The 18,943-nt window shown below is 47.7% G+C and overlaps 1 protein-coding gene across 1 annotated transcript in view; it reads left to right on the top strand.

Annotated features, from left to right (window-relative positions):
- PAPPA (pappalysin 1) overlaps positions 1-12,914 on the top strand; it is a 221,475-nt gene extending 208,561 nt beyond the window's left edge. The window contains exon 22 of the mRNA XM_059657843.1: positions 7,227-12,914. Coding sequence (XP_059513826.1) covers positions 7,227-7,334 — 108 coding nt within the window. The 3' untranslated portion in view covers positions 7,335-12,914. The remainder of the gene's footprint in view (positions 1-7,226) is intronic.
- The last annotated feature ends 6,029 nt before the right edge of the window (positions 12,915-18,943 follow it).

Raw genomic sequence — 18,943 nt, 5'->3', positions numbered from 1 at the left:
ACAGTGCAGGAAACTCGGTCTGACAGGGGTGACCAGTTTCTCACCCAGACACCTGTCTGCAGCGCGAGGCAGACAGGAAGGGGCGGGACTCAGCTTCCCAGCGTGTCAGTGTATTATTTTCCTGGTGGAGCCTAAAGTCTCCAATACAGAGCAGATTTCCAGAGCGGTTGCTTCAGCAGTTTCCCCTCATAACAACAGCAACAAGTATTCCTTCATAATTGCAGTCATTCTAAGTAAGCGCACGTGGAGCCGTAACAGAGGAGGGGAAATCACCGTCATGCATCAGCACACCCAGGCTGCCTAAGGTGTGGTGGCCTGGGACCACCATCCTGGTCATGTTCCAGGCAACTGGGAGACTGACTCTAGAAGATGCCTGGGAAGGGAGGTGCAGTCCCAGGCTGCCACTTAGCTCTGTGCCCTTGGGCAGGCTGGTTCACCCCAGCTTTTTATTTCTTGACATTTGGATTAGATTCATGTCTCAGTATACTCTACATGGCCTCCTGCATGGTTGTTCCTTTGGCTGAGAACCTTCTTCTCCATTCCTCCTCATGACTCCCCCACACCTCCTGCAGGTCTTTTTGCCTGAGTGCCACGGTCTCAAGGAGCCCCGCCCTGGCCACCCACCTTTTATCCCCCCTGGCACTCCCACACCCAATTGCCTTGGCTTCCACTCCTTTTTCCTTCCGTGACACTTAGCATGTTGGCACGTACTACAAAACGTATACATTATTGATTATCTGGTAACCCCTGCCCTTCTTGCTGCTAGAATGAAAACTCCAGGAGGGCAAGAGCATGCATTTGATTTGATTCCTGATGAACCCCAGGTTCTGATGCTGTGTGATAACACTGGGCTAGGCCATCAGCAAGACGGACTGGGGCTCAGCCATGCTGAGCTCATGTCTTGTGGACTTGTGGTGGGCACTGAGAGTATGAGTATTGTCCCTGCTCATGGAGACACCGCAGGTGAGGGAAATCAGTAAGCTTCCAGAGAGGGCAACACCAGAGCAGACAGTTAAGGTGCAGGAGGTCTTCCCCAGGTCAGAAAAGTAGGGCGATGACCAGACACAAGGATGAGAGAGAAGGGGGCTTCTGGCCAAGGGCATGCTCTATGCAAAAACCCAGACGTAGGAGAGAGCACGAAGGGAAGTATGGTTCCTTGCATGTGGTGGGAGCACAGGGCAAGCAGGGAATGGGCAAGACATGAGCCTAGAGGGGTGGGCAAGACTGATATAGGCCAAGCAGGGAATTTGAGTTTTATCCAGAGAGCCATGGGGGTTGTCAATGATTTTAAACACTGAACCAGCCTAGAAGGTTCTAGAAGGCTTCCTGGAAGAGGTGACAGATGTGCCTAGCTTGGAAGGTTTATAAGGATAACAGGCATATGACTAAGCAGATTAGACTAATCCCCCCTGTCCCAAAATCACTAGCTTCTAGAACGCTATGATTTCTTCATCTGGGGTGTAGGTCTGACTTTTTCATGTGTATGAATTAGACATTCACTTTAGCTTTTCCATCCTGAAAAGTTAGTATCATCATAACCATTGTCAATACTATCATCACTACCATTATCACCACTACCATCAATACCAAGATCACCATCTCCGCCATCATCATCGAGCACATAGTACATGCCCTGCACTATGCTAAATGCTTTACCTGAATTTTATACTTTATCCAAAATCCTGTGCGGCAGGACTGCCCTGACCTCCGTTTTACAGACAGAGACACTGAAGCCCCCAGAGGGGAAGGCGCTTGTTTGATAACATACACTCAGTCAGTGAGAGGGTGAGAAATCAAACCCATGTCTCCTTTGGGTCTAGGCTGGTGCTGTTCTCTGCTTTACCACACTTTCCCTCCATTTTATCCTCCACTCACATTGAAACCACCCTCTGTATTCACGGACTGTTCCATGCCCTCCACCAGGCATGAATCCATGCTACTACCCCCAAGAAGCTTGCAGGGGAGTCCTCAGACTCAACATCCTCCCCGTAGTCTCCTTAAATCTTTCCATCAACACTATGAATGCCCTGACACCCAGAGTGGCCACGTGACCTGCCCAAGTCCCACAGTGGGCAGTGGACAGACAGGGCTATCTGACCTCCAGTCCCGGGTGCCTCTCACTCCTCCGACTGCACACTTGCCGCTGAGGACCTCCCTGCGGAGTCTGCGTATAATCCAGCCCCTGCCTGTCTCCCAGCCTCAGAGGAGACCTGCGGCCAGGGCCTTGCGGTACATTTTCTCAGCCTGCATTCCTGAGCTGCTCACACACGTGGGTGGAGGTGTCAGCCGAGGCAGCTCACCCAGGGGAAGAAACGCCTGGCCTGAGCGACATCCTCAGCCCAGAGGGAAAAAAGGAGAGAATCCTGGCCCTTAGTCATTGACCTGGGCTTGTGGACAGAATGCCAGAGTGGGTGGCCCAGCATTTCTGGGGCGGCCTATCCACACGGCACTAGGTGTCCCAGATGTAAACTGGCCACTGCAGGGCTTGTGCCTTGCGTGGTAGGCTTTCTTGGGAGGCCATGTCAGGGAGAAGGCGGGCAGCTACTGGGGGAGGCAGGGGCCTAGGAATTCTGCTGAGCACTGACTTTATCAGGATGAAATTCAGGATGCCCCAGTTTCTTTCTCTGTGAAAAGGGGACCCTGACTCCCACTCTGCCTGCCATTTGGGGGACAGGAGGGAGGAATGGTTACAAACAGGGATGCAGAACCCAGGCTACTTGCCAGCCAGTGACTCACCTCTTGGCATCTGAGTTTCCTCTGCGCTGTAGGACAGGGATGGTCAGAATAGCTGCCTTAGTAGGGCTGTTGGGAAGGGTGAGTGCAGTAGTGCACATTGTGTTGACTGAGGGCCAGACATGTAAGGGACAAGGGGCTATTGTCTATCTGGCAAAGCAGTAGTTGACAGCCATGTGGTGAGGCAGGCACCTCGCCCTGACTCACTCGCTGAAAGCTCAGTGTTTGAGTGGGTTTGGAATCCTGCATCATCTACTAATCGATGGGCTGTGAAGCCCAGGGCGGCTGTGCTTTGTTGTAAACATTCTGAGGCTTCTATTTTCCCATCTGCAAGATGGGCAGCTAATAACGACAGCCTCATGAGGTGGTGTGGGGTCCGCATGCTAGCAGGTGGCAATCATCTGCAAGTGGAAGGCCCTCAGGAAATGCTAACGTGCATGTGTGTGTGCACACACGTGTGTGTGTGGAAAGTGGTGTTCACTGCTATGAACCTGTACGAATGTGTGTGCATGCGTGTATGTGCATGTGCTTACATGCATGTGTGCATGTGCATGTATGTAAAGTGTTCACTGCTGTGGACCTGCACACATGGGCTTCCCTAGTCTCATCCAGGTCAGGCCCAGAAGCACCTGGGAGGGTGGGGGACTGGCCACCGCCTCCCTTCTCTTCCCAGGTGTAGGCCTTTGATCAGGAGGGCACTTGTGCAGAGAGAGCTCAGGACAGGCAGTTCCCACAGAGGAGAGCGAAGGGCAGGAGGAGGGGACAAGGCACTGGGCACCTGCAAGCTAGTGTGGAGGCAACGTTATTTCATTACTCCTTCCCAGAATCTTGCGCGGTATTTATGAAGACCCTCATATTATAGACGGGGGGCGGGGGGGAGGTGGTGAGGCCACAGGGTGCCAAGGACTCGCCAAAGCCATGCAGTGCCCACCCCAAGCTGGGCTTGTCTGCTCCCAAACTCCTTGGAGGGCTCAATAAACGCAGCTGCACTTCAGCATGTGGTGGAGACGAGGAGCTGCCTGTCTGCAGACCTGCCCCTGAGAGCAAACCTTCTAGACTCGGCTGTGTTCTGTGTGGGGTTCCTTCCTTAGGTGCCAGACACATTTCTTTGGGAAAATGCTGAAACGGCCTGGGCTGACCTGGGAGGAGAGAGAACGGTCACTCACACCCACAGAGCCAGGGTGACCAGACCGGCCTGAGAAACCAGCTGGAGGCAGGGTCCTGGAACCCAATGGCCGAGGAGAAGCTGGTGGAACTGGGGGTGGCAGGACGGGGAGCACGCAAGGAGCGTGTGCAGAATGTGCGTCTCTAGGTACTTTCTGCCTAGGAGTTGCCTTCTGTCTTTCTCAAACTGAGGACTTTCAGAGAGACAGAAAGGTCCAGAACATTAACATCCAATCTTAACATAAAATGGGGAAACCGAAGCTTAGGGAAGGGCAGGGGCTTGTGCCAAGTCACCCAGACAGCAAGGGCAAGAGCAGAGGCTGCCTGGCCTGTGTGCTTCTGGATATTTATCCGTGTATCCATCTGTCCCTCCATCCCTGGGTTCACAGAACACCTGATCTCTGTATATAAAGACTCAGTTCGAAGCAGACATGATCCCTGCCTCGACTGAGCTGGCGTACAAGTGAGAAGTGCTTCAGTACGAGGAGCATGGAGACAGGGTGCTGGGAGATGGGATGGAGGTCAGGGTGCCATTGGTCAGGCCAGTGAGGGGGGAGATGAGACCTGCAGAGTGAATGAGCTGCCAGGGGAGAGAGCAGGGTGGAGGGCCATTAATGGCTAAAGACTTAGAAGTGGGAAAGCACTCGGAGTATTTGAGGAGCCAGTCCATAAATAAACAAGCCGCAAGGAGTGTGGGGACGAAGGGGGGCAGGTGAGTTCTAGGAAGCGTTGGAGAGCAGGTCCGGCAAGGCCTTGACCCCATGGTAAGGACTTTGAGTCTTAGTTGAAGAGATAGTACCTGTTGAGTTTTTGCTTGTGTGAGGTGAGGCAGGATGCATGAGAGAGAAACCAGACTGAAACAGTCCCTCGTGGGTCGTAGTGCCCGATGGGAAAGAGTTATGGAGAGAATTGTGCAGGAGACATTAGGGGTAACTGGATCATTGTAACGTTAGGATGTGGGCAAGGGCAGCAGAATGGGACAGATAAAGGGATGGGTGAGTTGAGGACAAAGAGGCTGCCCAAGTCTGGGAGGCGGGGGCGGGGGGGGGCAATAGGCAGGAAAGGTGTCACAGACGGTGAAATTGGAGCTGGTGGGAAATCTGAGCCAGCACACGTGTATTTAGCATTAAGCATCTCCTGAGTGTTAGGCCATGTGCTGGGGCTTTTGCATATTTCTTCTTGTTTGATCCTCACAACAATATGAAATATGGTGCTTTTTTTAATCGCACTCTTACAGATGTAGAAACTCGGGGTTATGGCAGTGAAGGGCTTTTCCCCAAATGGCTCAGCAAGAATGGGGCCTGAGAGTGCCCACCCAGGCCTCTGAGCTCCCATGATGGAACTCTCCCCACTCACCATCAGTTAGACTTGGTCTTAGCTCTGCCTCAGTTTCCTCACTCGGACTAGAGGGTTTTCTGTGTCTTTTCCCATTCTAACACTCTTGCTTCTCCTGGAGGCGAAGCGGTTGTGGGAGAATATTCTAGATTGGAAGGCACAGCCTGCATAAGGGCATGGAGGTTGGGGAGAAAAGGTGCTAAGCAGGGAACAGCAGGGAGTTGTGAGCAGAAAGACACTGCATGGAAGAGGCAGCTGTGAGAAGGCTCCCCCAGCACCAAGCACCTGCGGGTGTAGGTTGACTAGGGAAACAGGTACGCTGGCTGTGGGTGCAGAGGAGGAGTCAGGCAGAAGAAGAAGTGAACATACACTCCCTCGTTCTATGGATTAGGCCTTGGAAAACAAGGATGAACAGGACGGACATGCTCCTGACTCACCAAGTGAGAGGGAGGAGGAAAGCTATATATGTGCATAAATAGGTATATGGTTGAACTCTGAGCATATGTCAAGCACTGTGTGGTAGGTGGTTTTTGTCACTTACTTCACTCATCCCTCACCACAGCCTCAGGGACACGTATGCTTTCACTGTTTCCATTTAATGAATGAGTTACCTAAGATGCAGAGAAATTGTCACATGCCCCAGGTCACACTGTTAGATGACAGAGCTGCTGGGGCTGATACCTCAATCTTCCTGCTCATCCGTACATTGGACATGGGGAGAGGTTTGGAGGAAGGGAGGGAGGATGGGCCAAGAGGCAGAGAGAAAAGAGTTAGCTACACAGAATGAGTCCGCAAGCTAGAGTCACAGCTCTCTGAGGCTCTGTGAGCACTTGGAGACCCTGCCCAGGCAGGAGGCGAATGAGGTCACTAAATCCATCTGCGCAGATGGGGGACCCTCTGGGGAAAGTGCGATGTGAATGTCATGATGCAATGAGGTGAAATCCACTTGGCTTGTGGTAGCCCAGCTTGGGCTCAGGCAGGGGCTGCATGGCGCTCTTAGGAAAGACAGATCACTGGCTGCATGGGGAAGACGTTCGCTTGGCTGGGCTCTGCCTCTGTTTCTAGAAAGGAAGGCGGCCCAAAGTCACAGAGCACGTGAGGGGATGGCACGGGAACTGACACTAGGGCCTCTCACTGTTTCTTTTTAAAATTTTTTTCAAATCATTATTTCTTCTTTTCCCCAGGTTTTGTAATATCTACATATAGCAAATCATTGTATGCCTCTCACTTTTTTCTAAAATCTGTTCCCTAGGTCCTTCAACCAAATGTTATGCAAAATCTCTATGTGAAATGTCCCCAGCAGGATCTCAGGTGCCCTGGCTCTTGCTGAGAGGAGCTTTTGTGGCTTGCATCCTTGCCTCGCTCAATGGAAATGCCCGATCAGTGCAGAGAGCTGTGTTTTCTTAAAAGACACTCTCACGTCCTTCATCTCACCAATCACCTCGACAGTCCTACCAGATATTCCATTTCACAATTCTCTGAACAGCTCTGGGATAGTGCATTACAATTCTTCACCCACAATTTCATCCAGCCCAAAAGGTCATAGTGCAAGTCAGTCTCATCATATCACTTCTACAGCTATGCACCTGAGGGTGAAGGAGAGGTGGCTCGTCCTACTGGAATGGCAAAGATTTGCCATTTGTTACTTTGGGGGAATGCCTGCCCATTTCTGAGCCTTCGTTTCTCCACCTGTGAAATGGTGACTGTTTTGTATCTGTCTTACAGAGTTGTCGAAGGGTTTGATGTTTCCGTATTTGCAAAGTATTTTGCACATTGCCTGACCCATGGTAAATGCCACCGGAAAGGAAAGCTGATAGGATAACAACGCTGGTGATCTTGATACAAGCTATGATAGGGCTAGGGAAGCAAAGTCAGGACTCAAACTTGAATCTGCTGTCCCCCCAATCCAGCGATTGTCCCCTGAGCTGCCTCTTTGAAAAGTATTCCTTGAGACCCAAACACCTGGTTCACCTCCCCTCTCTTTCTCTCCGCAGGTCACTCCCTTCCCTATGTCCTGTGACCTACAAGGTGACTGTGCTTGTCGGGACCCCCAGGCCCGAGAACACAGCCGGAAAGACCTCCGGGGATACAGCCACGGCTAAGGAAGGACAAGGAGTTAAGAATTCCCAGCGCCAGGACCCGCATCCCTTTGGTATTGATTTCACAGTGAGCTGCTCCACGGAATGGCCTCTCCACACCAGGGATCCTTAGCATCCAACCGGTCTGCCTTTAATTTCACCCAGGAAGGACTCATAGTGGGGGCGCACGAAGCAAGTCTCGCCATGTTAAGTAATGGCATGGAATCCCACCCCACAGTCTTAGATGGATCACATGCACAGCATGCAGTCCCAGAGCCTCCTAAAACTCTAACCATTTGTCACATGACCGCAGAGAGGAACATGCTCTGTGCCCAGGAATGTGCACATCTGTGGTTAGTACACATGCATGCATACACACCCATACAAACATCTGTGTGAGGGCAGTTTTGGAGACTGAGCAGAGAGAGACTGGAACAAAGTCAATCTTTCCTTTCCCAAGCTCCCAGCCAACACTGTCCTCGGGAGAAAGAGTTGCAGAAACTGCTAAGGCCGAGTATTGAGATGCCAAGATAGTTCACACCCTGAGGCCTAGAATATGTAGGACATGCGCAGTGGTACAGTCCTTAGGGATCGAAAGTGAAATGGTCTCTGATCACCTACCTTCTAGGAAAGTAGGGCCCAGGGAGAAAGAATCCAAAGTGTACGAAGCCCCCTGATTTTTCCCGCTGCCATGGGGGACTTACCCCAACTCCAGGGTTTACGGCCAAGCTGGAAATGGCTTAAAATTGCAATGTCAAGGTATTATAAGAGCCCCCTGCTTGAGGCATGAGGCCATAATATCCCTCCGGAACCCATCCATTCCCCAAATCTTGCCTTGGGACCACATTTGCTGCTACTTTTCCTGCTGCTCTATCCTATACATTGAGTAATCCAAGATGATAGGACTAGGTTAGGAAAACCCCCACACAACCAAACAGTCTGCCTTAAACGTGACCCCCATTTCCCCATAGCTCCTCACTCCCTAGTCCTCCTGCAAGAGAAACCCCTTCTTGGCCCCCCATGGAGAGAAGCGTGGTCCTCTGTGGGTGGGCTTCTTACCCTGGAAGGGAGTCGGAACCCTCAGCGAGAGTGCAGAATGTCTAAGCCAGTGTTAGATTTTATAATCAAGTGGAACAGTGTTATGTTTCTGTGATGCTAGAGTCATCCGGGGACTGTTAGAGTTGTAAGGACTCTTGAGTTATGCTTCTTCACCGAGCCTTCCTGCCCGTCTAGGCTACAGCAGGCTTTGGTCCTGAGGACCTCGAGGTGGCCCTGAGCAGCTAGCCTCCTGTAATAGAGAATCATCTTGGATGTGATCAGTCTCGACTGTGTTCCAGGGGCCATCAGAGGGAAGTCCAAGTGCCAGCCTCGGTCCCCAGCAACCCAGAATGGTCATGATGTTTCCCATAGTCTTCCATCTGCCAGTGCTCCCGTCCACACCTGGGGGTGGGCAACCCTTCCGTCTCTCCCATATTCCACCTCCAAAAGTGCAGAGTAAGTCAGTCCGACCCCCATAGGAGCCCCCCCCCCCCTGCTTTGGGGCCTTCTTTGCCTCTTTTCAGCCAGGTTCCATCCACTCCTTTTGAGGAATATGAGGAGAGATGAATACAGAAAAAGGTGGAGAGAATGGTTAAGTTTGACATAATTTCTGACACCTGGAACTGAGAAAGTAAGGCAATGGGAAGGTCTAAATCAGACATAGCCCATAAAGATTGCTATAAATCAAGACCTCTCAAGTTTAGAGAAGACAACCAACAAAAACAGCCTAGCATGGGAGTGGAATATGCCAGGCATGCGCGCTGATCCACACATTCCTGCTTCTGAGGCAGGCATTGTTAGTTACAGTGTTTTCTCCTATGGGGACCAACAAGAACTTCAGAAAGCTCCTTTATCACTCCCGACAGTAATTGCCTACTGATCAAGGATGCTTGAAAAGACATTTATTGGCCATCATATGTGGTTTGTGATATTAAAAAAAATCTATCAAGGTGCTTTTTGCACAGGTGCCCACAAATAAGGATACAGTGCTTAGAATTTTGTGTGGTTCGCACTACATTACCAACTCTGAGACGGAGTTCCAGAGTGAAGAGGCTGCCACCATTGTTAAGGCCAGGCTCAAATCCTTTATGTTTCTTCCTTACAAACTCCTATTTTCATTCAGGACATTTTTTTTCTATAATTACCAGGGCCAATTATTAGCAAAATAATAATTATAATAGAAGACTTCATCCCGTTCTGTACCCCTCTCCAGTGTCTAAGAGCTCTTCCCAACTCTCGAGGCCCCTCTCTTGCTCTGAGTTATCACCCCGTGTGGTATTAGGTTGAAAATATGAACTAAGAAAAATAACATTGTTAGGCCTCCCCGATGCTTTATGACACCAGTAAGTAATGCAAAAAGCCTTAGAGACCCCAAGACAACATGACCAATGGACCTTACCAGCTTCCCTTAAATGGACCCCCATCCTCTTTCTTCCTTTCCCTCTCCTCCTTATCTGTCCCCACCTTCTCTAGCTGAGTAGAGTTTCCTGAAGGCTGCCTTCTATCTCCAGATGGAGTTGAGCCCTCTGAGGAAACTTCCACCCGGTCTCTCCTTACCATCATTCAAACCTGTCACTCGCAAATTCCCTTTTGCCAAGGTTATTGGCCAAGAGAGGCTACTGGATTGGTGGCCAGCCTCGTGCCCACATGGGAGGTGTAACCAATAGGCCCTCCTCCCACCTTGGTGGAGTTGGGTCTGCTCTATTCATGCAGTGCACTGACACCCAATTTCATTTTCTTTCTGGGAATAAACTGATCGTCTCATCTTCCCATCATCTCCTGTTTAGGAAAAGGGAGTACCAGGAGGAAGCCCTGTTGTCTGTCAGCACTTGGGGGTCCTGTGTCTATAGAAGGATTAGCCTGTTAGCAGCAAGGAAGGAGATGAGGTAGACAGCTCTCCAAGCCCTCTCTTGGGAAGCCTTATTAAGCCACAACCCTGCCTGCCTGCCCAGAGGACTTGCATTACCCCACCCCCACTGCCACCTTCACCCCAGATTTGGTGCCAGCCACCTCTTAGGGGAAGACGGTCCTTGAGAAGCCTGTTTCGATGGCTGATGGGTGTGATGGACGGGAGAGACCAGTGTTCATGCAGAGCAGGGCTTTGAGGATGGAAGGTGTCAGCTGCTGCTCCTGGCTACAGCGGGTTGCGTCGCTGCCTAGACAGTGCTCTTGGTCTCAGTCCCACCTGGCCAATGCGTAAATGCTGTTTGTGGAAAATGATTCTTTGAGACAGATTTCAGCTACCTCCCTTCCACGTGTGAGTTAACTTGGTTGCCACTGTCCATTTGTTATAGGTCTTACCTGTGTTAGAGAGAAGGGAGGAAAGGAAGGAGGGAAGAAAGAAAGGAAACCGTATTTTCAAGTGATCAGTTTTGAGGTTTTGGGTGGTGTGATTTTTTCTGGAACTACTTCAAGTGCAGAATATAAATTGATGGTGACAAAACTGTACAGATAGAAATTAATAGAAGACAAGGAGATTAAAAGGAAATACATATGCATGATTAAAAATAAGATTTTTTTAAAAAAAACACACACAACTATTTTTGTGCTTCCTAAAGAAATTTGTTTTCTTCTACAGACTGAGTAAGTAGACACAAGCATAAAGATTTCCCTACAGGAGGCATAGAGTGGGATGTATAATCCTGCTATTTTCTGTATGTTGTGCTAGATCCAGGAAATCAGGCAGCTTCCCCTTGATGTGGAGTTGTTGTTTGGGAGGCATTGGTCTCTTTGGTGGCAATGTGTGTTCATAGGGAGTGAGAGGGCTGGCAATTGGTTTTACCAGATATTAAGGGGACATATTGTGTCGTGCTTCTCACACTATAAAACGTGTGTCCAGACCAGTAGCATTGGGCTTTCTGCACTTAGAACTACACTGCACAGTCCACCGGGGATACACTCTGCTACCTAACCCAACAGGTAATCCCCACGGTTTCTGAGAAACGAAACAAAATAAACCCAACAAACAACACACATAAAAGCTCAATGAAATGAGAGCCTGTTCTTTTTAAACCCATTCACATTTTGCCAAATTCCTACCCACTGTTGGATCCATAAAGGAAATGTTGAATAGCCACACAGGAATTATGTCCCTAGAATAAGAACCTAGACATCTTGCCTCCAGGCAGCAAGCAGTTTGCTTAGTGATCTCGAACAAGTCATCAATTCGCCTCTCCATTTGCCTCAGTTTCTCCAGCTGCAAAATGGGGATAATACTACTTAACCTACCTCACCATGAGAGGCCGGGGGATTGGGAGGCCCTGAGGTTCTACTCGGGCCACGGCGATCTGAGAGCCAAGGCTACACACACAATCCATGGGCTCCCTCAAGAGAGGTGGGGGCCCTCGGGCCTTTCAGGGACGACAGTGAGTGGGCGTTTGATACTCCAGGGGATAAAGCCGGAGTTTGTGTTCCGAGGGAGGCTTGTGTTAGGGAATATTTCATCCTTAGGTGAATTGGACTTTCCCCCCTTATCCTGGCCTTGACAAGTTCTATCATTTGATTCAAAGCCAATTACTTCCTGCAAAGTAAAAGCCAGTGTACTGCTTCCTCTCCGATACTCCCAGGCCATTTCCTACTCTACAGAGGAAGGGAGGCCCTCAAGGCTCTTCTTCCCCAGCGTTTGGTTAGAAGATCTGGCTCTCTGAGTGCAAACCCCTCGGGGCTTCTCAAACTAGACACCAGCAGTCAGCGAGGAGGACTTGGAACAATTACTGAGTTGCTTTTAGGGGTCTCTATAATCAATAACCTGTCCACAGATACCTATCTATATAAAGATATTATATATAAATATAAATTTACATATATATGCACATGTATATATAGCTGTACATATATGTGTGTATATATATACTTAAATGTAATATTTACAAAATAAAACTGTGATCTCGTCTAGAGAAAATGTATTCATATTACAAACTGCTCTTCCATATTTATGTACCATATTATACCTTTTTATTATTGTTATAATTATTATGGGTATTTCTAATCATGATGATGTTGAAAATCTGTTTGGCACCTTCTGGAAACTATCAAAAAAATAATTCTCCATTGAAGTGCTTAAAAATCTATTCTCATGAGAATTCTACTGGCCTACTATGAAAAAGGAAAAAAAAAAAAATCTAAACACCAGAACCAAAACACGATTCCAATCCTTTTTCTGTACCTCACGCGCATAAATTTGCTGCTCCTATTTTGGGTTTTATTTTTTTTTTCCTGTTCATGTGTTTTTATGGATCTAAGTTAAGTCTTTTAGCAATATATAAAAAATGTAAATAGTAAACTTTATTTATTAAGAATGTCATCTTTTTTAATTTATATTTACACAATTGTTCATCTAATTTATTTTTTTTCTATACGGTTTTAAATACTCAGACATATTTTGCTGTTCATGGTATTTTTATCCTGTTCTCGTGGATTCGTTTTTCCATACTGTTTTCTCTGGTCTCAATTACAGGTTGGATCTCACAAAAAAACTAATGTCAAAGACAGAAATATTTTGCCACTGTTGATTACTATACTTTAAAGTTCTATATTATGAAAATATATAATAGCTTGTATGCTTCAGTTTGGAGTGGTGTGTTTTTGTCTGCTGCGGAAATCTAATGGCAGGAAACCAGTGGCAGCATGAATCTAGGACACACCCCCTCTTCTGCACAAACAGTTCCAGGAGAGCATCTCCATTTTGCATATGCAAACATGAAAACCATTCTCACGTCTTATAGGAAAGTTCAGTTTTCAGGGACTAAACTAATGTCACCTCCAGCCATGCCTGCCCTGGGAATGCCCTCTTCACCAATATATGCCAGCGCGTTCAGTCTTCTGATTTTTTCCCTTCGTCATGAAACACACAGTCATCCTGTTCATACCACAGACCTGCAGCCGACACCGACGTTTTGCTGTTTCTGAGCTGCCTATGGGATTTCTCTCTCTTTTTAAAATCTTGTCACTACCTTAGTAGCTGGGTGATCTTTGGAAAGTTACTTAGGTGCTTTAAGCATTAGTTTCCTCGCCTGTAAAATGGTAATAATAAAAGTCCCCACTTGAGGTTGTTGCTAGAATAAGATAAATATACGAAGTGACTAAAACGCAGCAGATACTACATTAACTCTTGGCTATGATTATTATGAGACAAGGGCTGCTTATGACACGTATTAACAATACACTCATTTTCTTCCGAGATCGGCTTGTTTTTTATAAGAATGAAAACAAGATGCACTAAAGCACTCATTCGCACAGGCATTGCCATGCAGTGGGGTTCCTGGCACTGCATTCTGAGCTGGTGGTTGGCAGCACAACCAAAGGACGGGTCAAACATGTGATACCTGAAATGCTGAACTCTGCACAAAAGGGCAGTTTGAGAATATCAGTGTGAATGACAAAAGACACGGGTAGGGGAGCCATCACAGGTGTTTTGGCCTCTTTGCAAACACAACCCACCTAGAGACACGAGGGAGGGCACCAAATAAAGTGAAGGTCATTGGGAGAATCTGCCGGATCACTGGTTATTTCCCAAATAAGATAAATGATTAAAGTTCCATTCACTTCTCTTGAATTCACTGTGAAGACTGACACCAAATTTAAAGAATAGCTTCGTGAAAAGAGGCACATATTTCCCGAATAGAAAGATTAAGTGACCAAATCTTAATGTGTTTTTGTGTGCACCCTGGTTTTATCTGCAGAGACCAGAAGTCACGGGGCAAAGAGATTTCTCTCGGAGGATATGAGACATTCCTTCCAGTGTCTTTTCCACGCACTCACACACCAACACATACTCCGTGATGGAGAAGTTCACTGGGCGTTAGTGGCTTTGACTTCTCATTATCAAACAGGCAGAAACAGTCAGCATATAGATCTGTCTGTCACCCAAGATTTTAGAATTTGTCTAACCATAGTATTTTAAAGTCTTTTTACAAAAATAAGTAAAAGGGTAGAGGCGGCTTTCTATCATGCGATCTGGCACTGGTAAACCCAATTCTCAGATGCCAAGAATAAGAACCTAGGACAAAAGCATGGCCCTCGAGCAAGCAGCCCTGGAGACACTTTGCTTCCTCAAATGACTGTTTTAAACCCTCTAAAGCAGCGGTTCTCAACCTGTGGGTCGCAACCCCTTTGGGGGTCGAACGACCCTTTCACAGGGATCGCCTAAGACCATCGGAAAACACATATATAATTACATATTGTTTTTGTGATTAATCACTATGCTTTAATGATGTTCAATTTGTAACAATGAAATTGGGGGTCACCACAACATGAGGAACTGTATTAAAGGGTCGCAGCATTAGGAAGGTTGAGAACCACTGCAAAGGGATGAGGTCTGAGTTAGGGATCAGGGGAACCAGACTCAAGAGCCACCTGCCCCTTGTGTATCTTTTCTAAGACAGGAGGAGTCAGTGATGTGAAAAAGGCAGGCGATAGGTTTAGCAAATGGGACCAACAGGTGCAGCATCCTAGGTAATAAATTTAAAAACTCTCGCAAAACTGACTAACAGGCCAATGCACTCACAAAGGATATGGAGAGGGTCACAGAGGACCAGGGAAAGAGTGGGGAGGTGATCCTGGGCCGGTGAGCCATGCTGAGGGTACCGGGCATTATCTTAGCAGCAATGGGGAGCTGTGGAATAGCGTTTTTGTTTTGTTTTTTTTCCATGATCAGATTTGCGGTTGAGAAAGATCCCTTAGATGGCAATGTGAAGGAGAACGCTGAGGGAGGGAGGAGCAGATGTAGGGAGTGAGAAGACAAGGTGTAGACCAGGAAAGACATGGTGGCTATCTGGATGACAATGGTCACAGTGGGTAGGCAGACGATGTTCCCCCTTCTATTCGATGGTGAGATTGGACAGAATGAGTTGGAGTGTGTCACATTCTGCGATTCTAGAAAGTCCTTGTACGCCCCTGCTAGTGACTGATTTTAGATTCCTTTTTAAAAAATTAATAGACTATTTTTCAGAGAAGTTTTGGGTTTACAGAACAATGAGCAGACAGTGGGGTTCAAATTGGATTTCCTTTTACATAATAAACTATGGGGATGGGGCATCTAACTATTTTCTAAGGTGAGCTTGCAGGAAAACATACAAGCATAGTTGTTCTTATCATGTGTGTGATATCAAGTCATCTTCCTGCTGAGAGGAAAGCTCTGGGGAAGGAGTCAGGATGGGCTTAGGGGGGCCCTGGGAGCCTCATCATTTACATGCTGCACCTGTTTGAATTCCAGTGGCCTTGTTTATGGCATGGGCTTTATCATTTCTGTCCTAAATGGGCCCCCAAACACTATCATTTAAATACTCCAGGGATGGCAATTATTTCAACTTAATCTCGACACAGACTGACGGGTGGTGATTGCAGTGCTGGATTGAGAAAGGTTTTCATAATGCGGCCGGGCTCCGGGGAAAAGAGGAATGTAACCTTGCGCAAGTTATCGCGGAGCTCACTTCTCCATGCGGGGCCGCCGGGGTGGACAGGGAAAGGACGTGGCTGTGTCAATGTTCCACTTGCTTTTTGGAGTTTGGTACAATTGCTTTCTTTGTCAAATGATGAACTGAAGTCTGTGTTGAAGGGGAGCTTCTCCAGGTCTGTGCACCATTCGGCCATAGGGCCCCATGGTGGCCTCCCTGGCCAGCACGCTCTCTTCTTGACCAGGACTAGAGATTTAATCACCTTCACACTGTTCTGAGCCCCTCGGACAAGTGACCCCTCTGAACTATGTTGCAAAGGGAGCACTTTTGACAAAGTTGCAGAATGTCCACCAACAGGTGAATGATAAACACACTGTGGTACACTCAAACAAAGGGCCATTATTCAGCCATGAAAAGGGATAGAGAGTATTGATGTATGTGGCAAAGTAGATGAACCTCCGAGACATTCTGCTAAGTGAAAGAGGCCAGACATAAAAGGTTACATGTCATATGATTCCATGTATATGAAATATTCACAATAAATAAATCCATATAAAGGGTGCAGACTGTGCAGAAGGTGGGGTCCTACTGTGTGGCTCCCGCCAGGAGTCTAACAGGTCTTCGCATGGAAAAGGAGCCGCGCATCCTCCCAGAACCTTGCACCACAGAGAACACATTCCTCTCCAGGATTACAAACACCTCAGAGTAACAAGGACCGCATGTTAGAAAGGAAGTGACCAGACGTCCCATTTCCTCCTGAAACACAGGCACAAGGCGTCTATCCGTCCATACATCTGTGCGCATGCATGCGACACACACACACACACACACACACACACACACACACGCACGTGCGCGTGCGCACGCAATTCCCAAGGACCCATTTCAAAACCTCTTTCCAAGGATCCAGAGAGAACTTGGTTTCCAGACGTTCAGTGCACCGTCCAAGGTGTAAACCCAAACCTTGATATTTCTTGCCCACCAGGGGAATGGCTTTCTGTCGAGTTGTTACAAATTTTTCTCTGTGTTGATATTTTCAAAATATTTTCCACGAAGCTCCCTGCCAAATGCTTTCATCTCAGACATCTGCAGCTCTCCTGGAACTCATGTGAACACATACAAAGCGTCGGTTGTTGGGACTCCACTCACCTGTACATTTCAAGTTGGGTTCAGAGCCTAAGATTTGTAAACAGGCTCAGCTCTCAAGAACACAGCTGCCCCCACGTTCTAGCTAGCCTACCCCCCAGTGGATTCTTCCTACCCCCCTCACTGGAATGCTGCCTACACCTCGAGAGACTTATCTTTTGCCACAATCCCCACACCACCACCTACCCGACCCTACTTTACGCTCCATGCAAAATGAGCTCCCTTCAGTTCCCGTCGCATTCCACATTCTCTCAGATCTGAGCTTGGAAGTCAGGGTGCCCTTCACCTGGAACACCCTCCTTTAACTATGTAAAGCTCACACCCGTTCATTTTTGAGGTCCCAGCTCAGATAAGCATATTAATTATTATTATTATAGCTTTCATTGACTGTAAGCTTGCTATGTACCTGACATGAAACAAAATACTTTACAGGCACTTCTTTAATAGACACAACAACCCATAGAAATAGAGATAATTATTGGTTTCCTCATTTTATAAAGGAGGAAACTGAAGCACGAAATGTCCAATAACTTTCCCAAGGTCACTTGACTAGGAAGGGGTGAAATGTGAATTTGAACCCAGGTGATCTGACTCTGAATCCCCAGACACAAGGAGGCCATATGACGCTCCTTGAAGCCTTTTCCAGGCTCAGCCTGGCCTGGCAAGCCTGCGAGCTCCGAACAGCCCTGATTTCTTCCACAACTGCCTTAGCCATCCTACACTCCTTCCATTCCTCAAACACACACAGAATCTGCTTTTCATTTCAACTGCTCCCCCGAAGATCACAGTAGGTCTTCTGTGATTGTTTGAGGAAGATATGAATACATTTGGACAGAGTCTGAGTTAAATACCATTCATGGAGAAAATACAAGCCGATCGATCCAATTAGTGGTATAAACTCCAGGCTGTGACTAAACCAATCACGGGAACAAAAGTTTTCAGCATTTTGGTAAAGTCTGCCAACATAAAAATCAGATGTCAATTATGAATCTTTTTCATTTATCCATCGAAGAAGAAGCGCGAAAGGCCTCCGATGCTAAGGCTTAACCAAGATGAGCATGTGGTTAGAAATACAAAAATCTGATTTTTTTAAAAAATCAGTAATTCCAACGCTCAGCACATCCCTGTGGCCTATGTCTAGATAAACAGAGTCATAGATGGATAAGAGTTGGTTAACTGAGGGCAAAGCTATGTTTAAAGTTTTGATGCAAAGTAGAGAAGTGGGCAAACAGAAGGACATCCAAGTACCTGAGAGAGGGTTGGTGTAACCAGGACTAACTCACCCACCCAGGCCGTCTAGTAAGTTTCAGTGGGAAGACAGGTCTCAGCCTTCATAGGCTCAGATAGGAGCAAGTGCCAACCCCTCTGACTCTGAACCTGTAACTCTGGCAAGAAAATGAGGTGGCTTCCTCCACTGACCTGCTCTCCCTCTCTTGACACCTCCAGGCTCTGAATGAGAGGAACGTCGGTTACTAGGCTACCAGCTAGTTCGCAGAGCTGATGACTGGTGGAAGTCCTAGGCTTAGACTCATTGTGTAACCAGGGTCACCCAGACCTCTGACCTGTGAACCATCACCTAAGTCGGTCAGAAATTTGGTGCCATTATTTTCAATTTTCCCGGGTTTTCTGGCAAAGCGATAAACTTTCTTCTTCCTCGTCTAAAGCTGGCCATTCTCCCTTCTTCCTTTCTCCTGCTTTCTGCTTTTCTTCTCTGAGTTTCCCGCCCCAGGGCAATGGACAGAGAAAGCCATAAGCCGAGGACAGCAGCCCTCCTGCTACCAGATGATACATAGAAATCCCATTGCACTGAAGCTACTGCCCAGACGCCATCACCAGCCACACAGCTCGGAATGATCGCCTGGCACTGGCCCATGCAGTGACCGTCCGGCCACACGCCACCACTGAGCACTTGAAACCTGGTCTGTTTGAGATGTGCTGGATGTGAAAATACACACAGCATTTCAAAGACTTTCTACCAAAAAATAATGTGAAGTCTCACTAACAATTGTTTATATTGATCACATGTTGAAAAGATAACATTTTGGATATTTGGGG

The sequence above is a fragment of the Myotis daubentonii genome, chromosome 11 (assembly GCF_963259705.1).
Source record: "Myotis daubentonii chromosome 11, mMyoDau2.1, whole genome shotgun sequence".
Lineage (NCBI taxonomy): Eukaryota > Metazoa > Chordata > Mammalia > Chiroptera > Vespertilionidae > Myotis > Myotis daubentonii.
Note: the sequence above shows the minus strand (reverse complement) of the source record. Positions and strands in the feature narration are given on the sequence as shown.